General features: G+C 43.2%; 1 protein-coding gene across 1 annotated transcript in view; it reads left to right on the plus strand.

Moving 5' to 3' along the window:
* CLVS1 (clavesin 1) overlaps positions 1-22,655 on the plus strand; it is a 173,685-nt gene that overhangs the window by 131,770 nt on the left and 19,260 nt on the right. The window contains exons 4-5 of the mRNA XM_058699678.1: positions 7,011-7,121; positions 10,836-11,071. Coding sequence (XP_058555661.1) covers positions 7,011-7,121; positions 10,836-11,071 — 347 coding nt within the window. The remainder of the gene's footprint in view (positions 1-7,010; positions 7,122-10,835; positions 11,072-22,655) is intronic.

Consider the following 22,655-nt stretch of genomic DNA (forward strand, 5'->3'; position numbering starts at 1 on the left):
ACAATGGGTGTTGAATTTTGTTAAATTCTTTTTCTACATCACTTGATATGATCGAGTAATTTTTTCCTCTTTGGCCTGTTCAAACAATGGATTACTATTGTAAAGGCACCTGGGTTTTGTTTTAATCAGGTATGGTGAGACACACAGACATGGAAATGACTGTCATGAAGGAAGAAATTTGTTCTTTTTCCAGATCCCTAGAAACTGGGTCAAGGCACGCCATGATGGGAGGGGCACAAGAGGAAGCCCTGCGGTTTGTCAGGAGGCAGAGAGAGTGAGGAGAAAACTTGGGCAAGAGTCTTCATTGTGATTTAATGGGAAGAAATGAACAAGGCAGGGAAAAGAGGCTAAGCACGATTAGGATTTAGGCTAGTTGGAATAATTTCAGTGGGCTCCTGGGTATAGGAGCTGCCCCTGGTTCCGGGGGTGATTGGGGCAGAGGAATAGTGGCCCAGAGTGTAAGAGTCCAATAAAGGAGGCAGTTGGCGTATGGGTGCTGGATTGGTTAGTCTGCATATAAAAGGAGTTCTCTCTTGCTCTAAGAATCAGCCAAGGGACAGCTCCTTCCTCATCAACAAGTCCTCAGATGGCAAGGCATCAAATATAGAAACTAGAAAATATGGTTAATCATTCAGTTAATTGATTTTTAAATATTGAGCCAGCCCTGCATCCCTGGATAAACCCCACTTGAACATAGTGTATAATTCTTTTTGTATATTGCTGAATTCTGCTTGCTAATATTTTAAGGATTTTTACAACCATATTAATGAAGGATATTGATCTGTAATTTTATTTTGTGGTACTGTTTTTGTTTCACTTTGGTATTTGGGAGATACTAGCTTCATAAATGAATCAGAAAGTGTTTCCTTCTCTTCCACTTTCTGAAAGAAATTATGTAGAATAGATGCTAACTCTTCTTTGAAAGTTTAGTAGAATATTCCAGTGAAACTGAGCCCAGTTTGGTTAACTTTTAAAATTACAAATGTAGTAATGTTCTTAATAGTTAAGGGCTATTTTAAGTACCTATTTCATATTGGGTGAGTAGTGGTACCTTCTTTCTGAGGAATTAGTCCATTTCTTCTCAGCTGTTACATATATGTGTGTATAATTGCTTATAGTATTCCTTGATTATCCTTTGGGTGTCTGCAGCGTCTATAGCAATATCTGCACATTCGTTCCTGATTTGGGTAATTTGTGACATCTCCCTTTGTTTCTTTGTCAATCTTGCTAAATGTTTGTTTATTTTATTGACCTTTTCAAAGAATCAACTCTTAGTTTTATTGAATTTCTTTATTGTTTTTCTATTTTCAATGTCGTTATTTCTGCTCTTTATTATTTTCTCTTTTTTTAACGTTTATTTATTTTGAGAGAGAGCACATGCGTACAAGTGGGAGAGGGGCAGAGAGAGATGGAAAGAGAGAGAATTCCAAGCGGGCTCCACACTGTCAGTTGCAGAGCCAGATAGGGGCTCGAACCCACAGACCATGAGATCATGACCTGTGCGGAAGTCGGACACTTAACCAACTGAACCACCCAGGCAACTCTCCCTCTACATTCTTTTTTTTTTTTTTTTTAACGTTTATTTATTTTTGAGACAGAGAGAGACAGAGCATGAACAGGGGAGGGGCAGAGAGAGAGGGAGACAGAGAATCCGAAACAGGCTCCAGGCTCCGAGCTGTCAGCACAGAGCCCAACGCGGGGCTCGAACTCACGGACCGTGAGATCATGACCTGAGCTGAAGTCGACGCTCAACCGACCAAGCCACCCAGGCGCCCCTCCCTCTACATTCTTAAAGTGGGGACTTTAATTATTGATTCAAGACCTTTCCTCTTTTTGCGTATATGTATTTAGTGCTATAAATTTCCCTGTCAGCACTGCTTTAGCTATGTTTCACAAACTTTGATACATCGTATTTTCATTTCCCTTCAGTTCCGTGTATTTGTTTCCCTTGAGACTTCTTTGATGCATCCATGAATTATTTAAACATATGTTCTTTACTTTCAAAGTGCTTGGAAATTTTCCTGTTATCTTTCTGTTAAATTTCCGGTTTGATTCCATCATGGACAGAGAATATACTCTGTATGATTTCACTTCCTTTAAGATTGTTGAGGTTTTTTTATGTCCCAGATATGGTTGGTCTGTCTTGATATATGTTCTATGGGCACTTAATTTTTTTTTAATGTTTATTTATTTTTGAGACAGAGAAAGACACAGCGCTAACAGGGGAGGGAGAGAGAGAGGGAGACACAGAATCTGAAGCAGGCTCCAGGCTCTGAGTTGTCGGCACTGAGCCCGAGGGAAGGCTCAAACCTACGAACCACAAGATCATGACCTGAGCCGATGTCCGACGCTTAACTGACTGAATCACCCAGGCACCCTGTGGGCACCTAAAAAGAGAATGTATTCTGCTGCTTTGCATGGAATATTTTACACATATCAAAAGGATACTTGTTTAAAATATGAAACATGAAATAAGAAAGTGAAATATTGTCTTTTCGGGGGTGCCTAGGTGACTCAGTGTTAATGTCCAACTTCAGTTCAAGTCATGATCTCAAGGTTCATGGGTTCGAGACCTGTGTCGGGCTCTGTGCTGACAGCTCAGAACCTGGAGCCTGTTTCAGATTCTGTGTCTTCCTCTCTGTCTCTCTCTCTACCCCTCTGCTGCTTGTGCTCTCTCCTTCTCTCTCTCAAACACAAATAAATGAACATTAAAAAAATAAAATAAAATAAAAAGTATTTTCCCTGTTTGTTCAGACCTATTCCTTACTACCCCATCAGTTTATTGGTCACTGGCTTCTCCTCCATTTATCTTAAATCAGCGTTATTCTACTTTTCACACTCTGATATCAGATCCTTATCTTAATAACATTGAGATGCTTTAATAGTTATCCCATATGGGAAACCATAGCACATAGATGAGAACAGCCTTACTCTGCATATTCAGAGAGCAAAGGGGGCATCCTGGACATGAGTGATTGGAGCTCAGATCTGTAGGTCAGTTGTTGAGCCAGTATTCCAGGTAGTAGAGATTTAAAGGTAGCACTCTTTGAATGTGGAGTTAGAATGCTTTGAGGACTAGTTTGGAGGATGTGTTTGCCCTCATAAATATGTGCTGAACTGAAGAGGTGCAAGGTACGGACTGATGTTTTAGTGAAGAATTAAAGATGCTAAACAAATCATTGCTTGATTGCCATTGTCTGTGTCCCCACTACCCCGTGAATGCTATATTTGTATTATTCAATACTGTATCACCAACATCACGCAGGCCATCAATGAATAGTTATTAAGTCCAATTTCAAAAACATAATCCCACTAGGAAAGGAGAGAAGGAAGAAAAGAAGGAATTGAAGGGAAGGGAAAGGAAGGGAAGAAGGAAGCGGAGCTTGGGTAACCTTAGTGCTCTCTACCTGCAATTTGAGTCTTTCCCTTCTTAGGCACATGGTTGCATCCCACTTCCTGACCCCTTGGAAGTCAGGTGCGTGTTTGGCTTCTAACGTATGACAGATGAAGCATGTCACTTTCTGGTGGCCAAACCTAAGATCTAAGGTGTGATTCTTTCGGCTCTGGCAAGCAGCACTATTCCAGATGGGGAAGGCAGCATCCGTGGCTGAGAGCAAATCAAGCATGGCTCTCTGCCAGCCCAGCAAGGACATTCTATTCTGTGTGAGCAAAAAATAAATCTTTATAGTTTTAAATGATAAAAAGCAGGGGCTGTGTGTTATTATAATATAACAGAGCCTTTCCTAAATGATAGAAAACAGCAAGAGTATGTCTTCAGCAGTGAGAATATACATGAATTTTCTTTTCTTCTTTCTTGTCTTTCTCTGTTTTCTAGTTTTTCAAAAAATTTTTAAATCTATTTTTGACTTTTCTAGAATGGGTATTATTTTTGTCTTAAGGAAATAAATTCATTTAAAATAAACTGAGGGACAAAATTTATGATTTGTATATGCTTATAATTTGAGATGATGTTATATTTTTACTGAGAGATGCATGAAATGTAGAGAAATTGACACCATTTTCTTGAACCTAGGGTATGTTTTAGCACATATTCACTCTGACAAAGTGTTACACTGTCATTGAATCCTGGCCTGTCATCTTGAGACAGATCTGTTCCAGACCCTAAGAAATGCAACTCAGTATGGATAGTGGACCACTGAGGTCTTTGGAGACATTTTCCCTTTATCCGTGGTTTGCTTCCCTCTATCTGTGGTTTGCTAATGAGACCAGGAAACACCACCAACAAGATAGCCATTGCTTCTAAGAGGGTCGTGTTGGCTAACTTTTCCTCCCCTCATCTTTCCTTGGCACAACACACACACACACACACACACACACACACACACACACACAGACTCCATTATTAATAACGTGGTCAGGCTCATTTGAGAATACCAGAACATTTGCACATTGTCTTTATTAGGTAAGAGGGAATTTCATTTGAATCTTTTAGAGAGACCTGAAGTGAAGTGATCCTGATTCCACTTTGCCCCAAACCTAAGACCTCTGAGGCACAGGATTTTTACTTGCATGTATCTGCACATAGTTGCTGGCTGACCTGGATGAGATCGATAAAATTCCATGCCTTCAAGCTGGCAGACTTGAAGCCAGGGCCAACCTAGAGAGAATTGACTGGGTCTCAGCCCTGTGGTTTTTTTTTTCAACCTTCTCTGACACAAACCGAAGAGAGTTTTGATGTCTTTGATGATTGAGTTTCCATGGACTAAAACTAAGAGTCTCTAGATATTTTAAAAAGTCTAATGTTTTCTTTAAGATTTTGCCCACTGCCTCTAGAGTATTATTTACAGAGTTTTCTTCCACTTTACTAACGTAAAAATGTGTAACACAATAGATTCTCAATAGAAATAAAAGCCCTGTTGTTGGTCCTCTTAGAAAAAGACGGTAAAGCCCTGGTTTTATAGATAAACCCTTTGTAGTTCTCTCCTCATCTTCTATAGTCCTTCAGAACCCATGCTCAGTATGGGATAATGAGTTTCATTTCTGAATAACAAGTTCAAAAGGACCAAAAAGAGTAAGGTTAGTATTTAGCACTTTTTGTTAAGGGAAAACTCTGGGGAATGATCTTTTTTTAAGGCACCAACGAACTTTTAGATCCCAAACTACCCTAACAGAGAAAAGACAGCCTTATTGAAATCTTTTACATATCTAAAATTAGATTTGGAATAATGAGAGATTATGACACATGTACAAATTAATAAAAAAAAAAACAGCCTCGCCACCCTTACTTGGTGGTTTCATTAAGTTTTTAAAAATAAAATAAATTACTGGGTCATAGGGTAGGTCTATTTTTAATTTTCTGAGGAACCTCCACACTGTTTTCCAGAGCGGCTGCACCAGTTTGCATTCCCACCAACAGTGCAAGAGGGTTCCCGTTTCTCCACATCCTCTCCAGCATCTATAGTCTCCTGATTTGTTCATTTTGGCCACTCTGACTGGCGTGAAGTGATATCTGAGTGTGGTTTTGATTTGTATTTCCCTGATGAGGAGTGACGTTGAGCATCTTTTCATGTGCCTGTTGGCCATCCGGATGTCTTCTTTAGAGAAGTGTCTATTCATGTTTTCTGTCCATTTCTTCACTGGGTTATTTGTTTTTCGGGTGTGGAGTTTGGTGAGCTCTTTATAAATTAAAAAATATATACCGTCCCACACAAAGACTTTTAATCAAATTGTCTGGTTTATCTTCAAAATATGCAATTCCTTTGTACTCTGTAAAACATCTAGATAGAGGCAAAAATTATTTTTAAGTTTTTAAAATGTCAACCCTTACGTACAGTTCGTGTACTTACATTGGGAACTAGGTCTCGGTGTGGAAGATTCCCAGGGATCTTGCAGACTCACAGAGCTCTGAAGAAAAGTTAATAACCCTCTTGCCTTGTTACTAAAAAAGACTCAGGCAAGGCATTTCATACACCCTCAGGGATCAGCTTGCTGCCTGAACTGTTAGCTCAGGCGGCCAGGCTCCTTCTGCTTTCCTCTCTTCTTGCTTACATTTTACAAAGATGCTTGTTGCGATGAAATTGATTGGCAGCACACTTGGCAATTCAAATTGCTTCAGGTGTTCCTTCTTTTTTTTTAATTCCATTAACCAAGATGAATGCAGTGTAATCTGCGGAAGCTCTGCATCGGGAACTCGGGTCCTGGTGCCGTGGGACTAGCTCAGACTTCATGGTCAAGGCCCCTTATTTTGTGGGTCTAATTAGGATGGAGAATAGCTTCTCGGTTTTTCTAAAAGATGAGGCCGTGCCCTGAGCTGTATTCTAACATTGGAAGCATTTAAAAGATGCTCTCATTTCCTAATGTATACAAAATATATTGATGTGCAGAAGCGGAGGCCCATATTTCCTCAGTTAGGGGAATCAACTAGTCCATCAGTCCACAAGTGTCTTCACCCTGGGCCCTCCCATGTGGGTCCTGAGATGAAAGAAGGAACTGGCTCTGGAATCTGTGGAATAGTTGCCAGCAAATGCTGTCATACATTGGTGTGACATTTCTGGAGCATTCCAGAAAGCTCCTTCTCTTCAGCTCCTTTGAAATCCTTTTCCAATCCCTTCCTACTCCCAGGGAGTTCACCTGCTGTCATGATAATGCCACTGGAAACGGTGGGGGGGGGGGGGGCGGCGCAAGAATGAGGGTAGAGGAGCGAGTATATACTCAGAGCTCGTCTGACATGTGGAAGAATCCCGACTCCCTCACTACCTGGTTCACACATGCTGCCGTGCCACGTCAGAGGTCCTATCACTGCGACTTGGGGAAGACAGGGCTGGCACGGAGGCACAATTTTTAAGTTTTGGAGTCAGAGGGGAGGAAGGAGGCAAGGGGAATAGAGGAGATGTTACCAGCTAGGAAGTGTGTGTGCTTTCTTTCTTTCCTACCACTAGCTGGTGCTTCAGTCAGAGAGAAGTAGGTTGTTCCCGGGGCTGTGGTCCTGCGGGCCCAGTCCAATCTGGAATGTATGCTAACTGGTGTGCATTTCTCTCTTTCCGCCCCAGGACAGCTTTCCTGCCCGCTTCGGAGGAGTCCATTTCGTCAACCAGCCCTGGTACATTCATGCCCTGTACACGCTCATCAAGCCATTCCTTAAAGACAAGACCAGGAAGAGGGTAATGCAAACAAACACCCAATGGGGGGTGCAGAGGGACAGTGACGGGACCCTCCTTTCAATCTCTCTGCTTCCCTTCTCTCTCTTTCTCTCTCCGTCTCTCCTAAGTTTTCACTGTGGGTCTTCTGCTTTTCTGCACTCCCTGAGCCTTTGAGCCTCAGCTGGAGTTTGCAAATGGCCTGGATTTAATCAATAATTTAGTAGAACTGGGTTATTTTCAGAGTCCCAGCGACCAACCAAAGGAAACTTTGAAGGCATGCAAATACCAGATGCCCATTTTACTGTAAGTGCTCGAGGGAGATACGGGGTCAAGCAGCTTCCCGTTCATGGGATATTTTAAGAGCTAGCATTTTGTCCTGCAAATGTATTATCCTGATGAAGAATGTTTACCATTTGTTTTTCTCCCCCATGGCTCTTGGGTCATAGCTGCCAGCTCCGTCACCTTTGAGGCTGGGAAAGCATTCTTCACGAGAAATAATAATGCTCTGAGGAGGAAGGCTTTTAAAGTCTTAATTGCATCGGCTGATGACATTTGGGAGGCCAGCACCTTCGATCAGGGCTGGGGCTTTTCATGGCATTCTGATTAGCTGAGAGACTGAACATTGTTTCTGCACTCCCTCTGAATCTCAGTTTCCTCATTTATAAGACAGAGAAACAAACACCCATATCACAGAGCTACTGGGTAATTGGGTAATTTAATGAAGCAGCATGTGAAAGCAGGTAGCATAAGGCCACTGATGTGGTAGAGACTCAGTGACTTTCATTCTCTTCATCATTTAGCTCCCGTTCTTTTAAACTTTTTGATTTCAGCTACCTCCTGGGTCAGGTGCACCACCTCTCAAGGGAATCTGGCCAGGGTCAGTCTTATGGCACCTTACGTATGCCCCTATACCCAGAGGAACCCGTTCTGGGGAAGAGCCTGAGAATTCAGGGGGAATGATCATGTGAGGAACCCCCCTACATACACACTCTGTGTTATCCCCAACTCCTAGACCTCAGATGCTTCCAGATCCTTAGGAAATAGTACAGCAGGGAGGGGTAATTCTCCTGTCCCCAAATAAGCGTGGAACTAAGAACTAGAACTCACCAGCCTAAGGAGACAGGGACGTTTGGAAGCTTTTTGCTAACTAGGGCTCAGGGCATAGAAGGGAGTTTCTGGAACTCTGGGCACAGAACAGAATCTGACAGGTGAAGAATCCAGCCTCCTATCTGCTGAGTTCTTCCATCCCATAGCACTGCAGGAGAGACGGCCAGTTTCCACAGCACTCATTTGCCCTTTAAGAACTGGAGGTGTTGGCTATCGGTGGGAAAGCAAACTGGTGTGGCCACTCTGGGAAGCAGTATGGAGGTTCCTCAAAAAGTTAAGAATAGAACTACGATATAGCAATTGCACTGCCAGGTATTTACCCAAAGGATACAAAAATACCGATTCAAAGGGACTCGTGCACCCCGATGTTTATAGCAGCAGTATCGACAATAGCCAAATTATGGGAAGAGCCCAAATGTCCATCGATTAATGAATGGATACAGGAGTTGTGGTATTTATATACACAATAGAATATTTCTCAGCCGTAAAAAGAATGGAATCTTGCCATTTGCAATGACGTGAATGGAGCTAGAGTGTATAACGCTACGCTAAATAAGTCAGTCAGGAGAAGGACAAATACCATACGATTTCACTTGGATGTGGAATTTAAGAAATAAAACAGATGAGGATGGGGGAAAGGAGTGAGAGGAAAACTATAAAAGACTCCTTTTTTAAATGTTTATTTATTTATTTTGAGAGATAGAGTGCACACGTACACAGGGGAGGGGCAGAGACAGAGGGACAGAGGATCCCAGGCAGGCTTTGCTCTGTCAACACGGAGCCCGACTCAGGGCTCCGTCTCATAAACTGTGAGATCATGACCTGAGCCCAAATCAAGAGTCGGACGCTTAACCAACTGAGCCACCCAGGCACCCCAACAGACTTTTAACTGTAGAGAACAAACGCTAGGGTTACTGGAGGGGAGGTGGGTGAGGGATGGGCTAAATGGGTGTGGGTATTAAGGAGGGCACTTGTGATAAGCTCTGAGGGTTGTATGTAAGTGATGGATCACTAAATTCTACTCCTGAAACTAATATTACACTATATGATAACTAACTGGAATTTAATTTTAAAAACTTGACACAAATGAATATCACAAATAAAATTGAAAGTATAAAGAATTCAAAAACAAACAAACAAAATAACTGGAGATGTTAGGTGGGTGGGTACAAATATTTGCTCTAAAAACCAGAGCTAATATTTAGCTCTGCTTTTCCATGCTTCAGATACTTTAGCTCCTCCTGAAAAGTGTTTTGCAAAAGCCAGAACATGGGAATGTCTTCAAAAACCATCATTCTTATTAAAATTGAAATCCACTGTCCGAAAATGTATATTGTTTTCTGAAGGGCTACCATATTCTTCTGAAGAATCTTAGCACTTAGCTTCTTGTCCCTTTCCTTTCTAAATGATGCCGTTATATCATAAATTGAAATCAGTGTAACAGAGCAAGGTAGTAAGTGTATGTGTCCGTTATGTGGTATATTTTAATATAGTATATGGCATAATTGCTAATACTTTTATGGTATATTATGCTATATTTAAATATTTTAAAAGTCACCTTTATATTACAGAAAGGCTAACTGGTATGCGTGCGTACACCTATGTGAATATAATCAGTGGTCCTACACTTGCCTAACTCATGTGCATTGAGTTTGCAACACGAAGTGGGGGAACCGAGATCACTCCACAGGTGCACTTTGAGTAGGCTTTCGGGAGTCAATTCCTAAATTGTAGGAAATGGTAATTATCAACTAGTGGCTTATCCACTTTGTGGACTTGCCTGGAAATAATTGTGATCTGGGGATGTTTTCTCCCCTGCTCGGCCAGTTTCCATCACCATCCACTATATGTTCAGAAGACGCAAATTTATGTGGGTGTCCACACACAAATGGAAGATGGCTGCAAAAATATCCATAAGTTCTCAGGCCACAGTTTTCAGTTCCACTGCCTAAGAATTGATAAGGCTTTTACCTCGTGTCCACACCACCCTGGGAGCTAGGAATGTATTAATAGAGTAAGAAAATATCACCCCTTTCCCCGAGGATTCTTCTCTTCCTATGGGGACGCAAGACATAAATGAACAGATCAGAGAAAATAGGAATCAGCAGATACTAGTTAATTGGGGGAAGTGAGGAGGAGAACCAGCGTGTGCGGGTGCCTCTGGGACAGAATGAGGAAGAGGCTGCCACTTGGTGAAGGTTTGGGAAGGATGGTGAGATGGGGGCGGGGTACAGAGGGCAGAAAGCACTGGGTGGGGGAGTGGAAGGAAGAGAACAATGTGGGGATGCATGTGAAGCGTGATTGGGGGTTTGTGTGGTCTACGTCATAGCCTTTTTATCAGCAGGGATAATTAGGAGATTACTGTATGTGTAAATTTGGGCCATGGCCAAATAAGACCCAATTTGTTCATAAACTTCATTTTTTAAGGACTATTAATTCAGCCCCTTTTCTGAGCAATAAATTAACATTTTACGAAGATTAAGCTGCAGACACAAAATTGAATGCCTCTTTAAACACCATGATCACCAGCAGCGCATCCAATTTGTCATCGCTAAATTGTGTTTTAGGCTAAATAGTGGCTCGTAGGTTTGGGGGGTTTTTTGTTGATAGTTGTTTTTTCCTTTGCAGATTTTCCTGCATGGAAATAATCTAAACAGCCTTCACCAGCTAATCCACCCTGAATTTTTGCCCTCTGAATTTGGAGGAACCCTTCCTCCTTATGACATGGGAACGTGGGCCCGGACGTTACTTGGTCCAGACTACAGTGATGAAAATGACTATACTCACACTTCCTACAATGCAATGCATGTGAAACACACATCCTCCAATCTGGAGAGAGAATGTTCGCCCAAGCCGATGAAGAGGTAAGACCTGCATTATCAGAGCCTCCAAGTCAGAGGTCAATAAGCATTTTTGATTTGGGCCTATTGTGGGTTAAGTAATTGCAGAACTTTATGGGCACAGAACTTGAATAAAATAAATTGCAATACATTCTCAGCTGATTTCACTAGAATTGAAAGCAAATGGGGCTTGGCTGGAGCAGAAATTTAGTTATCCCTGTTGTATTAAACAAACAGTTAAAGGCTGGACCTCGCTCATGTCATGATTGCAGTGTTAGTCTCTAGAGAGTCTGTTAACACACACAGAATGAAATGCTGTGCCTTTTAAATACCCTGGATTGAAAAAACAACCTGCCAGAAAACATTCCTATCATCTGTGAATTTAGAACCATTTATTGAGCATTTGCCTATAAGCACTGATAGGTGCTGCAAACACACGAATAAGAACAGAGACGTATAGCTCTGGAAAATCTGATGAGTAAGACTTTTGTCGACGTATTTATAAAGTGGGTGACATTGGAGCTAGGTTCTGAAGGGTGAAAATAAGTCAGGCTTAAAAAGGTAGAGAAGGCATTCTAGGCAGATGGGATAGAAAGAGGCACAGAGGCTTCAGAGGGATGGGATAGTCTGGTGTGGCAAACAGGTGAGCGAAGGGTGGGGGATGGGAGTGGGCATGGAAGGAAGTTCTAAAGACTGTTGCATCTAGGGCGTGAAATATATTGCATACTGTATTTAATGGAGTGTCATGAAAGAGGGTTTTTTTTAAACTGATGTACAAATAATATATGAGTGCTTTCTCATTGTAAAAATTAAAACCTTATTTTTAAGGCTACAATCTGTTTAACCACTACTCCCAATCTCAATCCCAACTTCCCCCAAAGGTAACCATTGTTATCAGAGTAGGGTGGACCCTTTTCCATTCTATTTTCTAGATATTACCCACATCTATCCATACCCATAGAAAATATCTAATATTATGTATTAGTTTGCTAATCCAACTCCTGCAACAACAAACCAAACTGGGTGGCTTAAGCAATAGAAATGTGTTTTCTCCCAATTCTGGAAGCTAGAAATCCAAAATCAAGGTATTGGGAGGGTTGGTGTCTTATGAGACCTCTCTCCTTGTCTTGTAGATGCCTGCATTCTCCCTGTTATCTTCACATGGACTTCCCTCTGTGCGTCTGTGTCTTAATCTCTTTTTACAAGGATACCAGTCATATTGGATTAGGACTTACCCTAAAGACCTTGTTTTACCTTAATTACATCTTTTAAAGACCCCATCTCCAAATACAGTCACATTCTGAGGTGCTAGCAGTTGGATCTTCAACAGTCCAATTTGGGGGGCAGGGCATGGTTTATCCCGTAACATACTGTAACATCTTTCTATACCAGTAAATCTAGAGACATCTCATGTTTTTCATGCTGCATAGTATTCCGGTATTCCAGAATATGTCACAGTTTGGCCATTTCCCTATTGATGAGCATTTAGCTCCTCTGAGTTTTTTTCTCTATTCCAAAGGACGAGACTCAATGAAAGCCCTTGATATGCCTCCTTCATTCTCACAGGAAGTCCCTCAGGTAAACTTGGAGACTTGTAGTTGCTGGGTCAGAGAGTATGTGTATTTTCAATAGCCCACACTGCCCGGTGGCCTTCCTAAATGACGGTACTAATGGATAGCCCCAGCAGCATGTGTGAAAATGTCCTTTCCCCGGACTCTACCTTTCGTACTTGATATTATCAGAATTCAATTCTAATCATTATCCTGATGGCAGGTCAATTCTATGCCATTTTTGTTTTCATCTGTATCTCCTCACTGGACACAGTTGAGCAGAGAAATGACACAATGACAAAGTAAGTCTGGGTTTTATGAGGATCGTGGAATTCGCAGGGAAATATGGACTAAAAGCCGTCAGAAGGCTGATGCGGGGACTCAGGTCCAGGGATGAGGGCCATAACTAACACTGAACCAATGAAGACTGGCTGTAGTCTTGAGGTGTTTGGGGACGGAGGGATGTCACTGTGAGAGTCTTCTTTGGATAACTAGGCTTACACTGAGGCAAGAGAGAATGTCCAGGAGGAGGATCTCCACATTTTCTGCTCCATTGGGAATATTACATGCAAGTGTCTGGTGAAGCCTTTCTGCTGAGACTGGAGGGATCTGGAAATTCATTTACTCCCCGGGTTAACAGCTGACATTCTCTGGGAAGTGTTGGTCATGGGAGCTGAGAACCTGGCTTTGTGTCTCCACAGTGAAGAGACTGACCTTACTGGTAGAGGTGAGATTGTCCCGCCCAGATTCTGAGCTGCTCTCAGGCCAGGCTACAGCGCAGTCATCGCAGTCATCGTAATAATGTAACAACTCACACTATTGACACCGTTCTGAACCCTTTACCTGCATTAACTCTCTAAATCCTCACCATAACTGTATGAGAAAGGTATTGTCACTATTCCCATTTCACAAGTGAGGAAACAGACACAGAAAGGTTAAGCAACTGTCCAAGGTCACACAGCTAGTAAATGGCCAAACTGGGATTCCGAGCTGGGCAGCTTGGCTCCACACTCTGTGTTCGTGTCCTCTGTAAGATAAAGCACACTGTCTGCTTTTCCTCATACTTTCTACCGACACCTCTAGTGCCAGCCTTCTCTCTCCAATCCCTCCATGGGCCGGGACAATGACACTTCCTGCGGTTTGTCCTTACCTTATTTCTATAGACTTAGATAAAGTCAGCATACCCTCAGACTTGTTGGAATGTCCGAAGTCAAGTGGAATAAAATAGCAATTTGCCGCTCTTTCTCCAGGTGATCAGTTATAGAGTTACATCTCTTTCGGGTGACCAGCCATGTCCTGATTCCAAGTTCTGCCTCTGAGTTGATGTTGAGGATCAGAGAAGGTGACGGCCTCCGTTATTAGATGGTGGGTTCTAGAGGGTAAAGTCTTTGTATAACATTTGTTCACCTTATGCCCTCCTCAAGAATCCAATTCAATGTCCAACACACAATCGACACACATCAGACACCCTGTACATGCCTGCTGCTTATGAATGAATTAGCGTTGAATGAAAGCTGCTACTTTCAAAACCCATCCTTGGGGCAGTTGTCCAATTGCTTCAGCCAAACTGTCAGCTCCTAGATGGAGAGAGAGCTAATTTCTTCTGGATTTCGTGGATCCTGGTTATAGGATCTTACGGCCTAGTAGGGGAGATAAGATCTGCCCACAAATAACTATAATATAATGCAGAGTGGAAGAGGTACTAGACAAGAGATGTAAGAACCTGCTGAAATGTTCTTTCAACCAGGAAGACTCTTAGAGAAGTCTTCATGGACAAAGGCATAGCTGACCCAGGTTTTGGAGAAGGGAAGACATCAGAGTCAAGCTCCAAGACTATGCCAGAGGAGCTAGTAATTGTGTACACATCTCATCACCCCACCATGGCCATCAAGGTGTCCTGCCCACTCCTGCTGTCACAAGTGGTGACATCTTTGATCCTTTGCTTGGGGATTTTAGACAGCAGTAGGATGGGCGGTGAGGAGACTGGCACCAGCAGTGACGCCGCGAGGAGGGACCACCTGTGGAACCGTGCCTGGTGTCAGGTGCTTCACTGATGGAGGTCTGTGCTGACTGAGAAAATTATAGGGACAGAACAGCCACCATTCATAATCTCTCTGAGTCCTCAGAGCTCAAAAGGCCATGGGAAAATTGAAAACAGAATTGGAGATCTTAAAGGTCCAGCTTCCCACCTGATATGGTATCTGTTCTCCAGCCCAGGCTGCCAGCCAGCCTCAGTTTGCATTGCCCAGAGATGGGCAGGCAGCTAACGGGGCAGCATACTGCCCAGTAGCATAGTTTTAAGAAGTACTTCCTTGGTCCGAGCCAGATGACCTGGGTCCGTTCTGCGGGATAACATTTCACCTTCTAATGGGTAGACGCTGTGTCCCAATCCCTGCCACTACAGTTCCCATTTGGGGTCAAATGGGCTTCTGTGAACTTTCATTGGAACCTAGTCACTATTTATTATGTGGCCTCTGAGTTCCTAGTGGCTCAGAACAATGCTTTCTGGCATATGTAGGGTAAAATCTAAAATGTGTAAAATTCTCAGTGAATTAGTGGTTCTAACTAGCTCTTTTCTTTTTCCAGATAAGTTTGATTCAACCCTTAAGCAGAAAAACTTAAAAAGAAATGTTGGTTTAGATGGAAATTTTTCCAAACAGATTCTTTCAATATTGATCTTTTAAGAAAATGATGCTTTTATAGGCTTTTGAGTGTGTGGCATTCTCTGCTCTGACACACTTTTGCATTTTTAACTTCTTGTTTCTGCTCTTCATTTTACAATTTAGTCTATTTCCTTGCTTCCAGGCCATCAGCTGTCACTTTCTGTTTTTGGAACCACGTATGTAAGAAGCACTCTGTTTCCTCCTATCTAATTTACTACTGGAATACGTTTTAGGTTTGGAAAGTAGGGAGCCCAGCTTAATAAAACTGTCCAGCACATAACAGTAAATCGGCGTTGTCATACTTATGATTATTTTGGCTGCAAATAAGATACAACTCTGGTTGGACTGCTTTAAAGGGTATGGAAAATTTATTATTTCATATAATGAGAAGTTGCAAAGTGAGGTGACCATAGATCTGTGTGTTCCAGAACCTCGGCGGTGGTACCTATGACCCAGGCTCCTGCCCCTGTGTCCCACGTGATGAAGACTTCCCGGGCGGGAGTGCTCCCTGATTCATGCAGGAGGATAGGCCCCAGCCAGAGGGGCTTTTTTCCCCTTTAGGAAGGAGGAGGGGATGGCTTGTGGTGGGGACCCGGCAGCCTTGCTTCAGGTTTGGGATTGCAGGCCTGACGTTTCTGCTTCAGGAAGCAAGTGTGTGGTCTTTTCATCAGTGCGTTGATTTTGTGGTATCTCTTTCACTTATTAGGCATCGCTTATTAATTGCTTTCTGGTTGTAGCCTTTATCTCCGATAAAGTAATTAAAATGGTTATAGATATTATTTAAAAGGCACACACACACACACACACACACACACAGAAATGCACTGTCTTGAGCTACTGGTGGATGATTAGTCATTTTTGGAGAAGTTATACTTAAAAATATATATATGTATGTATTATATATGTGTACATATGCTCGGACATACATATACTATATGTTGTGTATGTATGGACATATAAACATGTATGCACATGTATGTATTGAAATATATACAGGTATGTTTTGTTTTTTAACGATTCCTGGTAATAAACCTTATGTAAAGTTTATCCTAAGACCTGGATTCTGAGTAAGGAAATGGGGCCTTTCCCCAGAGCCAGAGCCTACAGTTAGGGTGGTTCAGAAGAGGGCTGCTCAGACCCAGCGCTCAGAAGGCCCCCATAGGACCCGCCTCCTGAGCCCACTAGGTGTCACAAGTGGCCCAGGATGCCTTGCCTCATTCCTCTGCTGGCTGGTCTCTACTAAGGCCCTGAGAGCCGCTGTGGACAATGGAGCTGCTGATCTCACAGAAATACAAAGCAGTTTCCTGGCATTTCTGGGCAAAAGTAAAAGCAAGCGCTCTGGAAAGCCAGGTTTTGTGCCTTCTGAAGCCACCACCATGGCCAGCAAAGGGAGCATCTGATTTTCCAGGCCTGGGGTGTGTGCTTTCGCTCTGGTGGAGGGGCCGGGTGCTATTCTGGACCAAACAGGACTGGCACAGAAAGGAGAAGGGAAACGGACCAGATCAGAACTGCTGTGTCCCTGCCAGAGCCGGAAAGCAGGTGGCCTCTTCCGGGGCAGGCAGGGAGAGAAAGCTTATATTTTACACCATCCATCCTCTCGTTGCTTTTGAGGAGGCTCCTCTGGGCTGTACCGGTGCAGGCAGCTTCTGTCTGCAGGACAAACAGCCTCCACAAAAATTGTATATAAAATATTACAGTTATATATAAACATACATTCTATTATTCCCCTTATTATCAGGACTTGGGAAATTTTAGAACCAGGGAGATCCTTAGAAGTCACCTAGGGGTCAACAGCCTTTCTGCTACCAAGGACCTCTTCTTTTGCCCCCCGCCCTCCACATGGTATGTGTATAGGTTTTGGAGAGAACATCGCATTTATTAGGAAATTACAAGCTCATTTTGCCATAATGTAATTCATGTTATTTCACAGAATTATCCTAAGATCTTTAATTTTAATAAAAGCAAAGCTACTTACGATTTAATAAATTTTAGTCTCATAGATGGTAAGATCTCTTAAGTTTTGTGGCTTCTAAACAATGATGTAAAAATATCTGCCTATCCCCGTGCCCGTTCCTGCTTAGGTGACGTAGCAAGCTTCAATAGAGCTCAAGCCTCCAGACTTAGGGGATTAGTCTGGGGATTTTCTGGACAGCCATGTAGCCAGCTTCTTCTGAAAGCAAGATGTCTTGCACAGGGTAGGTGCTCCATACGTATTTGATATTTTGTCGCTTGAAAAGTAGAAGTAAATGGTATACATATGTACCCTTGTTTTCCATTGGTGCTTAGATTTAAAAAATATTTTCCTTCTTCTAATTATTATAGTCAAGGTCCTGAGAAGTCTCACAGGGTAACAGACTGTGTCACCAAAGCTATTTTATCGTAGGAATCTTTCTGGTCCCTTGTCTCCTGGAGACTAGGGTAGGTAAACACTGTGCCAGAGTTTGAAATGGAAAATCAGGAAACTGATTTAAGTTCATGGAGACCCAACTGGTCTGAACCGTGGTTGACAATTTTCATCCTCATTGTTTTCTGGAGGTCCCCTCACATGTGCTCAGATGTACCAATCTGCATTTTGATCTGGGCTCAATCTGCCATTCAAGGAAAAGGAATATTATCATTTTTAAGGTCTTAAATCGCAGTCTCCTTAAATTTTTTTCAGTTTATTTATTTAGAGAGAGAGAGAGAGAGAGCACGCAGGGGAAGGGCAGAGAGAGAGGGAGAGAGAGAATCCCAAGCAGGATCCACACTGTCAGCCCAGACCCCGATACAAGGCTCGAACTCATGAACTGTGAGATCATGACCTGAGCCGAAATCAAGAGTCGGACACTTGACCAACTAAGCCACCCAGGTGCCCCTTGTATTGCAGTCTCCTTGGCTCATTAATTTCCCAAAAGATATTCATGTCTCAGGACTGAAAGAGAAACTCCAAGCCCGATGGTAGTGGAACAATGGCTCCTTCTCAGAAGCTCAGAAGCTGCCATAAGCAGAAAAGCACATTGTATTTCCCTTGTGTAGCATGGAGTTATCTCTACATTCAGCCACCTGGAGGAACAGAGTGAGTGTGAGGAAAAGCAGAGCCAGAGTGGCCTTGAAGATACACAGACAGGGGTTCTAACCTGCAGAGTCCAGGGCGGGCAGCAATGGCCACGCCTACCCTGGCCATGTCCATCCAGCAGGTACTTACTGAGTGCCTCCTCTGTGCTGACCACAGGCTTTAATGGAATCCAAAGACCAGGGTCAGCATAGCACCCCAGTGCAAAAAGTAGCAACATTGCAGCATTCATGCATAAGCATAACATTTTGGTTCTTAATTCTGTACCAGCGTGCTAAAGTTGGCCTGACATAGCAAAGATTCAGATGCCTTCACTATGTATTTACATTTAAAGATGTTTGTCTCCAGGTTTTTGTTTCAAATGTTTATTTATTTATTTTGAGGGGGGGTGCAGAAAGAGAGACAGAAAATCCCAATCAGGTTTCACCCTCCCAGTGCAGAGCCTGATGTGGGGCCGATCCCACAACAGTAAGATCCTGACCCCAGCCAAAATCAAGCGTCAGATGATCAACAGACTAAGCCATCCAGGGCCCCTCCAGTTTTCTGGTTTTTGTTTTTTAGCTATGTGATAACAGCATTCATAGAGTCAAAACAGTCAATTCTTGAAATTTCCAGGAATGCCTGAGTTCATATTTGGTACAGCCTAATCATAAACAAGGTTTGGCTGAGTATATGCAATAACTCCCACTTTGTTTATTAAAACCTCAGCACTTCTCGGAGATGCAGACAAGTATTTATAGAGGAAGAAATCTAGGCAACCCAAACCGCATTTCCACTCATGCCAGTGAAGAATGACCCCAACCTTCAGAGAAATGATCCACCCTGGTCTACACTGTATGCTACACAACTGGAGGGGCCAATGCTTTGGGGTCTTGGCCAGCTGTACTGTATGGTAGAATTATTTCTGATCCTTTTGACCAAATGCTTCCATCTTTGTTTCCTAAACACCCTTCCCTCCTAGAGGAAGTGAGGAAGATGTGAGCCACCTGATTTGGGAGAAAGGGAGAATCTGGGAGAATGCCTGGGTCTAGTTCAGATTTCTGAGCCAGAGGGAAATTTTGTCTTCTGCCTGGGTGGTATAAGTCAGTTTAACTGTTTTCAGCTGTCCGTAGAATTGGCCATGACCTTGGCGATCTTCCAGCATGCGGTCCTCTTTTTATAGGGTGAAGGTATGCATTGGCTGGATTAACTACTCACTTCCGGCAGAGTAATACATCATCAAGAAATACAACCCATAGGAAAAGAATGAGGGGTGGCAGTATGGAACAGGAGGACCCTTGTCTTCCAAGCAGTCAGGGCAAAAAGGGTGCATTTTACTGTGTGGCCTGGGAACAGATGTTCCATCTGGATGCCACGTTCAATAAAATCACAGAATGCATCATTTCTTAATGAATGACCCACATTCGCTACTGCCCTCTAAGTTGTCTTGTGACTAGTTTCCAATCCAAAAAAATTGAACGTCTTAGTTTCAGGCTGTCACTCACTCCTACTCAGGCAGCTAATGTCTGAGATGTCACCACTTCTAGAAGCAAAGACCTCGCGGGCAAGCCATGAATGCCCAGCATTTTATGTTGGTTATCGGATACTGCTGTGTTTCATGGATACCAACAAGAATTCGTTAACATTTCTTAAGGAACATAGAAAAATGGCTGCAGAGCCTCATCACTATTGTGTGTCTGGCTGAGATGGATTTCCCGCTTTTCTAGGGCTTTCTTTCTGTGGCAGAACTGAAGGGGGGGCGTCTCCTTGCCAGCACATCCTATATAGCCATGTAACATCAGAGAGAAAGAAAATCTATGCAATGGATTTGGTCAATAAGAGAATGAATGGGGCTGGATAAAATGTTGTATTCAGGGGCATGTTTTCTCTTCTTTTTTTAAAGAAAGACATGAAAAATTAGGAGATAAAGAGTTCGAAGCTCCTGGCAAAGCAATGAAGTAGGGTTGATGTCGAGAGAAACCAACACATGCGGCTGAACTGGCCGCGTCGTCTCAAATACAAACTGTTTGCTCTCGAAGTGTGTTCTTGAAACGATTCTTATTTACTGAAGCGCCACAGTCAGATGCAACTAGTTGGAAAGGGAGATGTAGTCTGGGCAAGAAAAACAAAGAGCACTTTCTTGTGAACATATTGCTATTGGTAAACCAACATTTTGCCTGATTTCATTAAGCCGATGCTGTTTGGGCCCAACAGCTAGCCCACGATTTATCTGGCTTATAAGCTTTAATGATCATATGGATGAAAACAAATATTTGACATAAGACGTCATCAAAATCTCTTTGCAGTATCGTTCTTAAAAATGATGTGCTGCTTGCATACAGGATTACGGTGCCTGTTTAGGAACCTAAGGGGAACTTTGTTGGACATATCATTTGGGCTTCAGGTGTACAAACTGTAGCACTGGAGGTTTTATGTTGAGGCCGCAGAGGAGCGTTTTTGAGCTTCCAGTATCTCGTTGGAAACTCCGTCAAGGCCCCACTTCAGATGTGTTCCTGTTGTTATGGGTGATCAGCCCCAGGGAGCCCGCTTCATGTTTGCTTCACGTTGCTCTGCTACTCTCGAGATGGGCCTCAGGGGGCTATGTACTGCATCCTGAACGTGGCCTCCTTGCTTCAGCTTTGTAACTTTGTGACTTTCGTGGGTTTGCATTTCTTTGTCTATTTGTCTTTTCTTCTCAATCTTCCCTTATCAGAGTAGACATGGGTTCTGATCACATTCTTCCTCCGATTTTTTCTGGTTGTATGACCTTGAGTAAGTCATTTAACCTCACCCAGTCTTGGCTTCCTCAAGTATAAAGTGGCTGTAACCTCAGGGGATCGCTGTCAGGGTCAAAAGGCGGCAGGATGAGAAGTCTGCAGAGCACTAAAGGAAAGCAGCACAGTAAATAGCCCTTCCCTTTCTTCCCCAGCCTGTTCATAAGGATTTCCAGGGGCGCCTGGGTGGCTCAGTCGGTTAAGCGTCTGACTTCGGCTTAGGTCATGATCTCCCGGTCCGTGGGTTTGAGCCCCTCATCGGGCTCTGTGCTGACAGCTCAGAGCCTGGAGTCTGCTTTGGATTCTGTGTCTCCCTCTCTCTCTGCCCCTCCTTGGCTTGCTCTCTCTCTCAAAAATAAATAAACATTAAAAAAATAAAAAATAAAAATTCATGAGGATTTCCATGTTGTTAGAGTTTGGATTTATTTTCCAATGGAAGTTCCTCACTAACAATGAAAATTCCCAACCCCTTAATAGAGAGGCAAGCAGCAGTTAGTTGTATGGGCTAATGGAGGGGAGAGACCTTGATTGAAAGTCAGACTGACATTGGTTGTTTCCTTCTTCTTTGCCTTAATTTATGCATGAGGCCAGTATTGGGCCCTTCTGTACCCTTGGAGCCCTGCACCCAGAAGATGCCCAGGCCCAGTGAGTGCTGGGCACAGAAGGCAAAACCAAGGAGAGGGGGGAATTAGCAATACAGACACCCCTGCCTCTTCCTCCTTGTCTGCCAAGAGGACCTCACCTTCGTACAGCCATGATTTCCCACTCTCCACCCTAGGCAATCTCTCTGCCTGCTCTCTCTGTCTTTGCACACCTTTATTGGTCTTTGCTAACGTTCCCCTCGTCTCCGTCCCTCTAATCTTAATTGTTATCCATCCACTATTGAGTGTAATCTTTAAAAATGGTAATGATGCCACTCTTTTGCCCAAGAGCCTCCCAACACCTCCCCTTGGTCTTCCGCATGTCATAAAGGCTGCCCTCGCTTGTCACAGGCCTGGCCGCCCTGACTTCTGTCACCCACTCAGTGTGCCAGGCTGTGTCCTGCTCCTGGGCCTCCCCTGCCCTGGGTTACTCTTCCACTCACTTGTGGCTAACTCCTCATTCATCAGGTCTGACTTCTCCAATTACTCCTCTGAAGGGAGTTCTTCACCTTTTCCATCCTGCTATTCTCTATCACCAAACCATTTCCTTCTTAACAGGGATCACAATTCCATAATCACATATTTGTTGGTTTTACTTATGTATGAAATCTCCCTTCTGTACATTGTTTACTCTCTGAGTGCAGGGATGGTGCTGTTCCATTCACAATATGTATCCTGTGTGCCACATATCCCCTAGTATGTAATAGACGCTCAGTGAATATTTTGTGAGGAAGCAAGGAAGGGGAAAGAGAGAGAGGAAGAAAGAAAATCGAAGAAGGGAAATAGGAAAGGAGGGTAAAAAACACAGGAAGGAAGGCAGGGAGGGAGGGAGGAAGGCAACGAGGGAAGGAGGAAGGAAGAAAGGAAGGGATTCCATGACAGTAAGTGCTGTTAAGAATAGGGTACTTTGTAGAGTGGTGAGGAAATTGTTGCCAACCATCTGGATAGA

This window comes from Neofelis nebulosa, chromosome 14 (genome assembly GCF_028018385.1).
Source record: "Neofelis nebulosa isolate mNeoNeb1 chromosome 14, mNeoNeb1.pri, whole genome shotgun sequence".
Classification (NCBI taxonomy): Eukaryota; Metazoa; Chordata; class Mammalia; order Carnivora; family Felidae; genus Neofelis; species Neofelis nebulosa.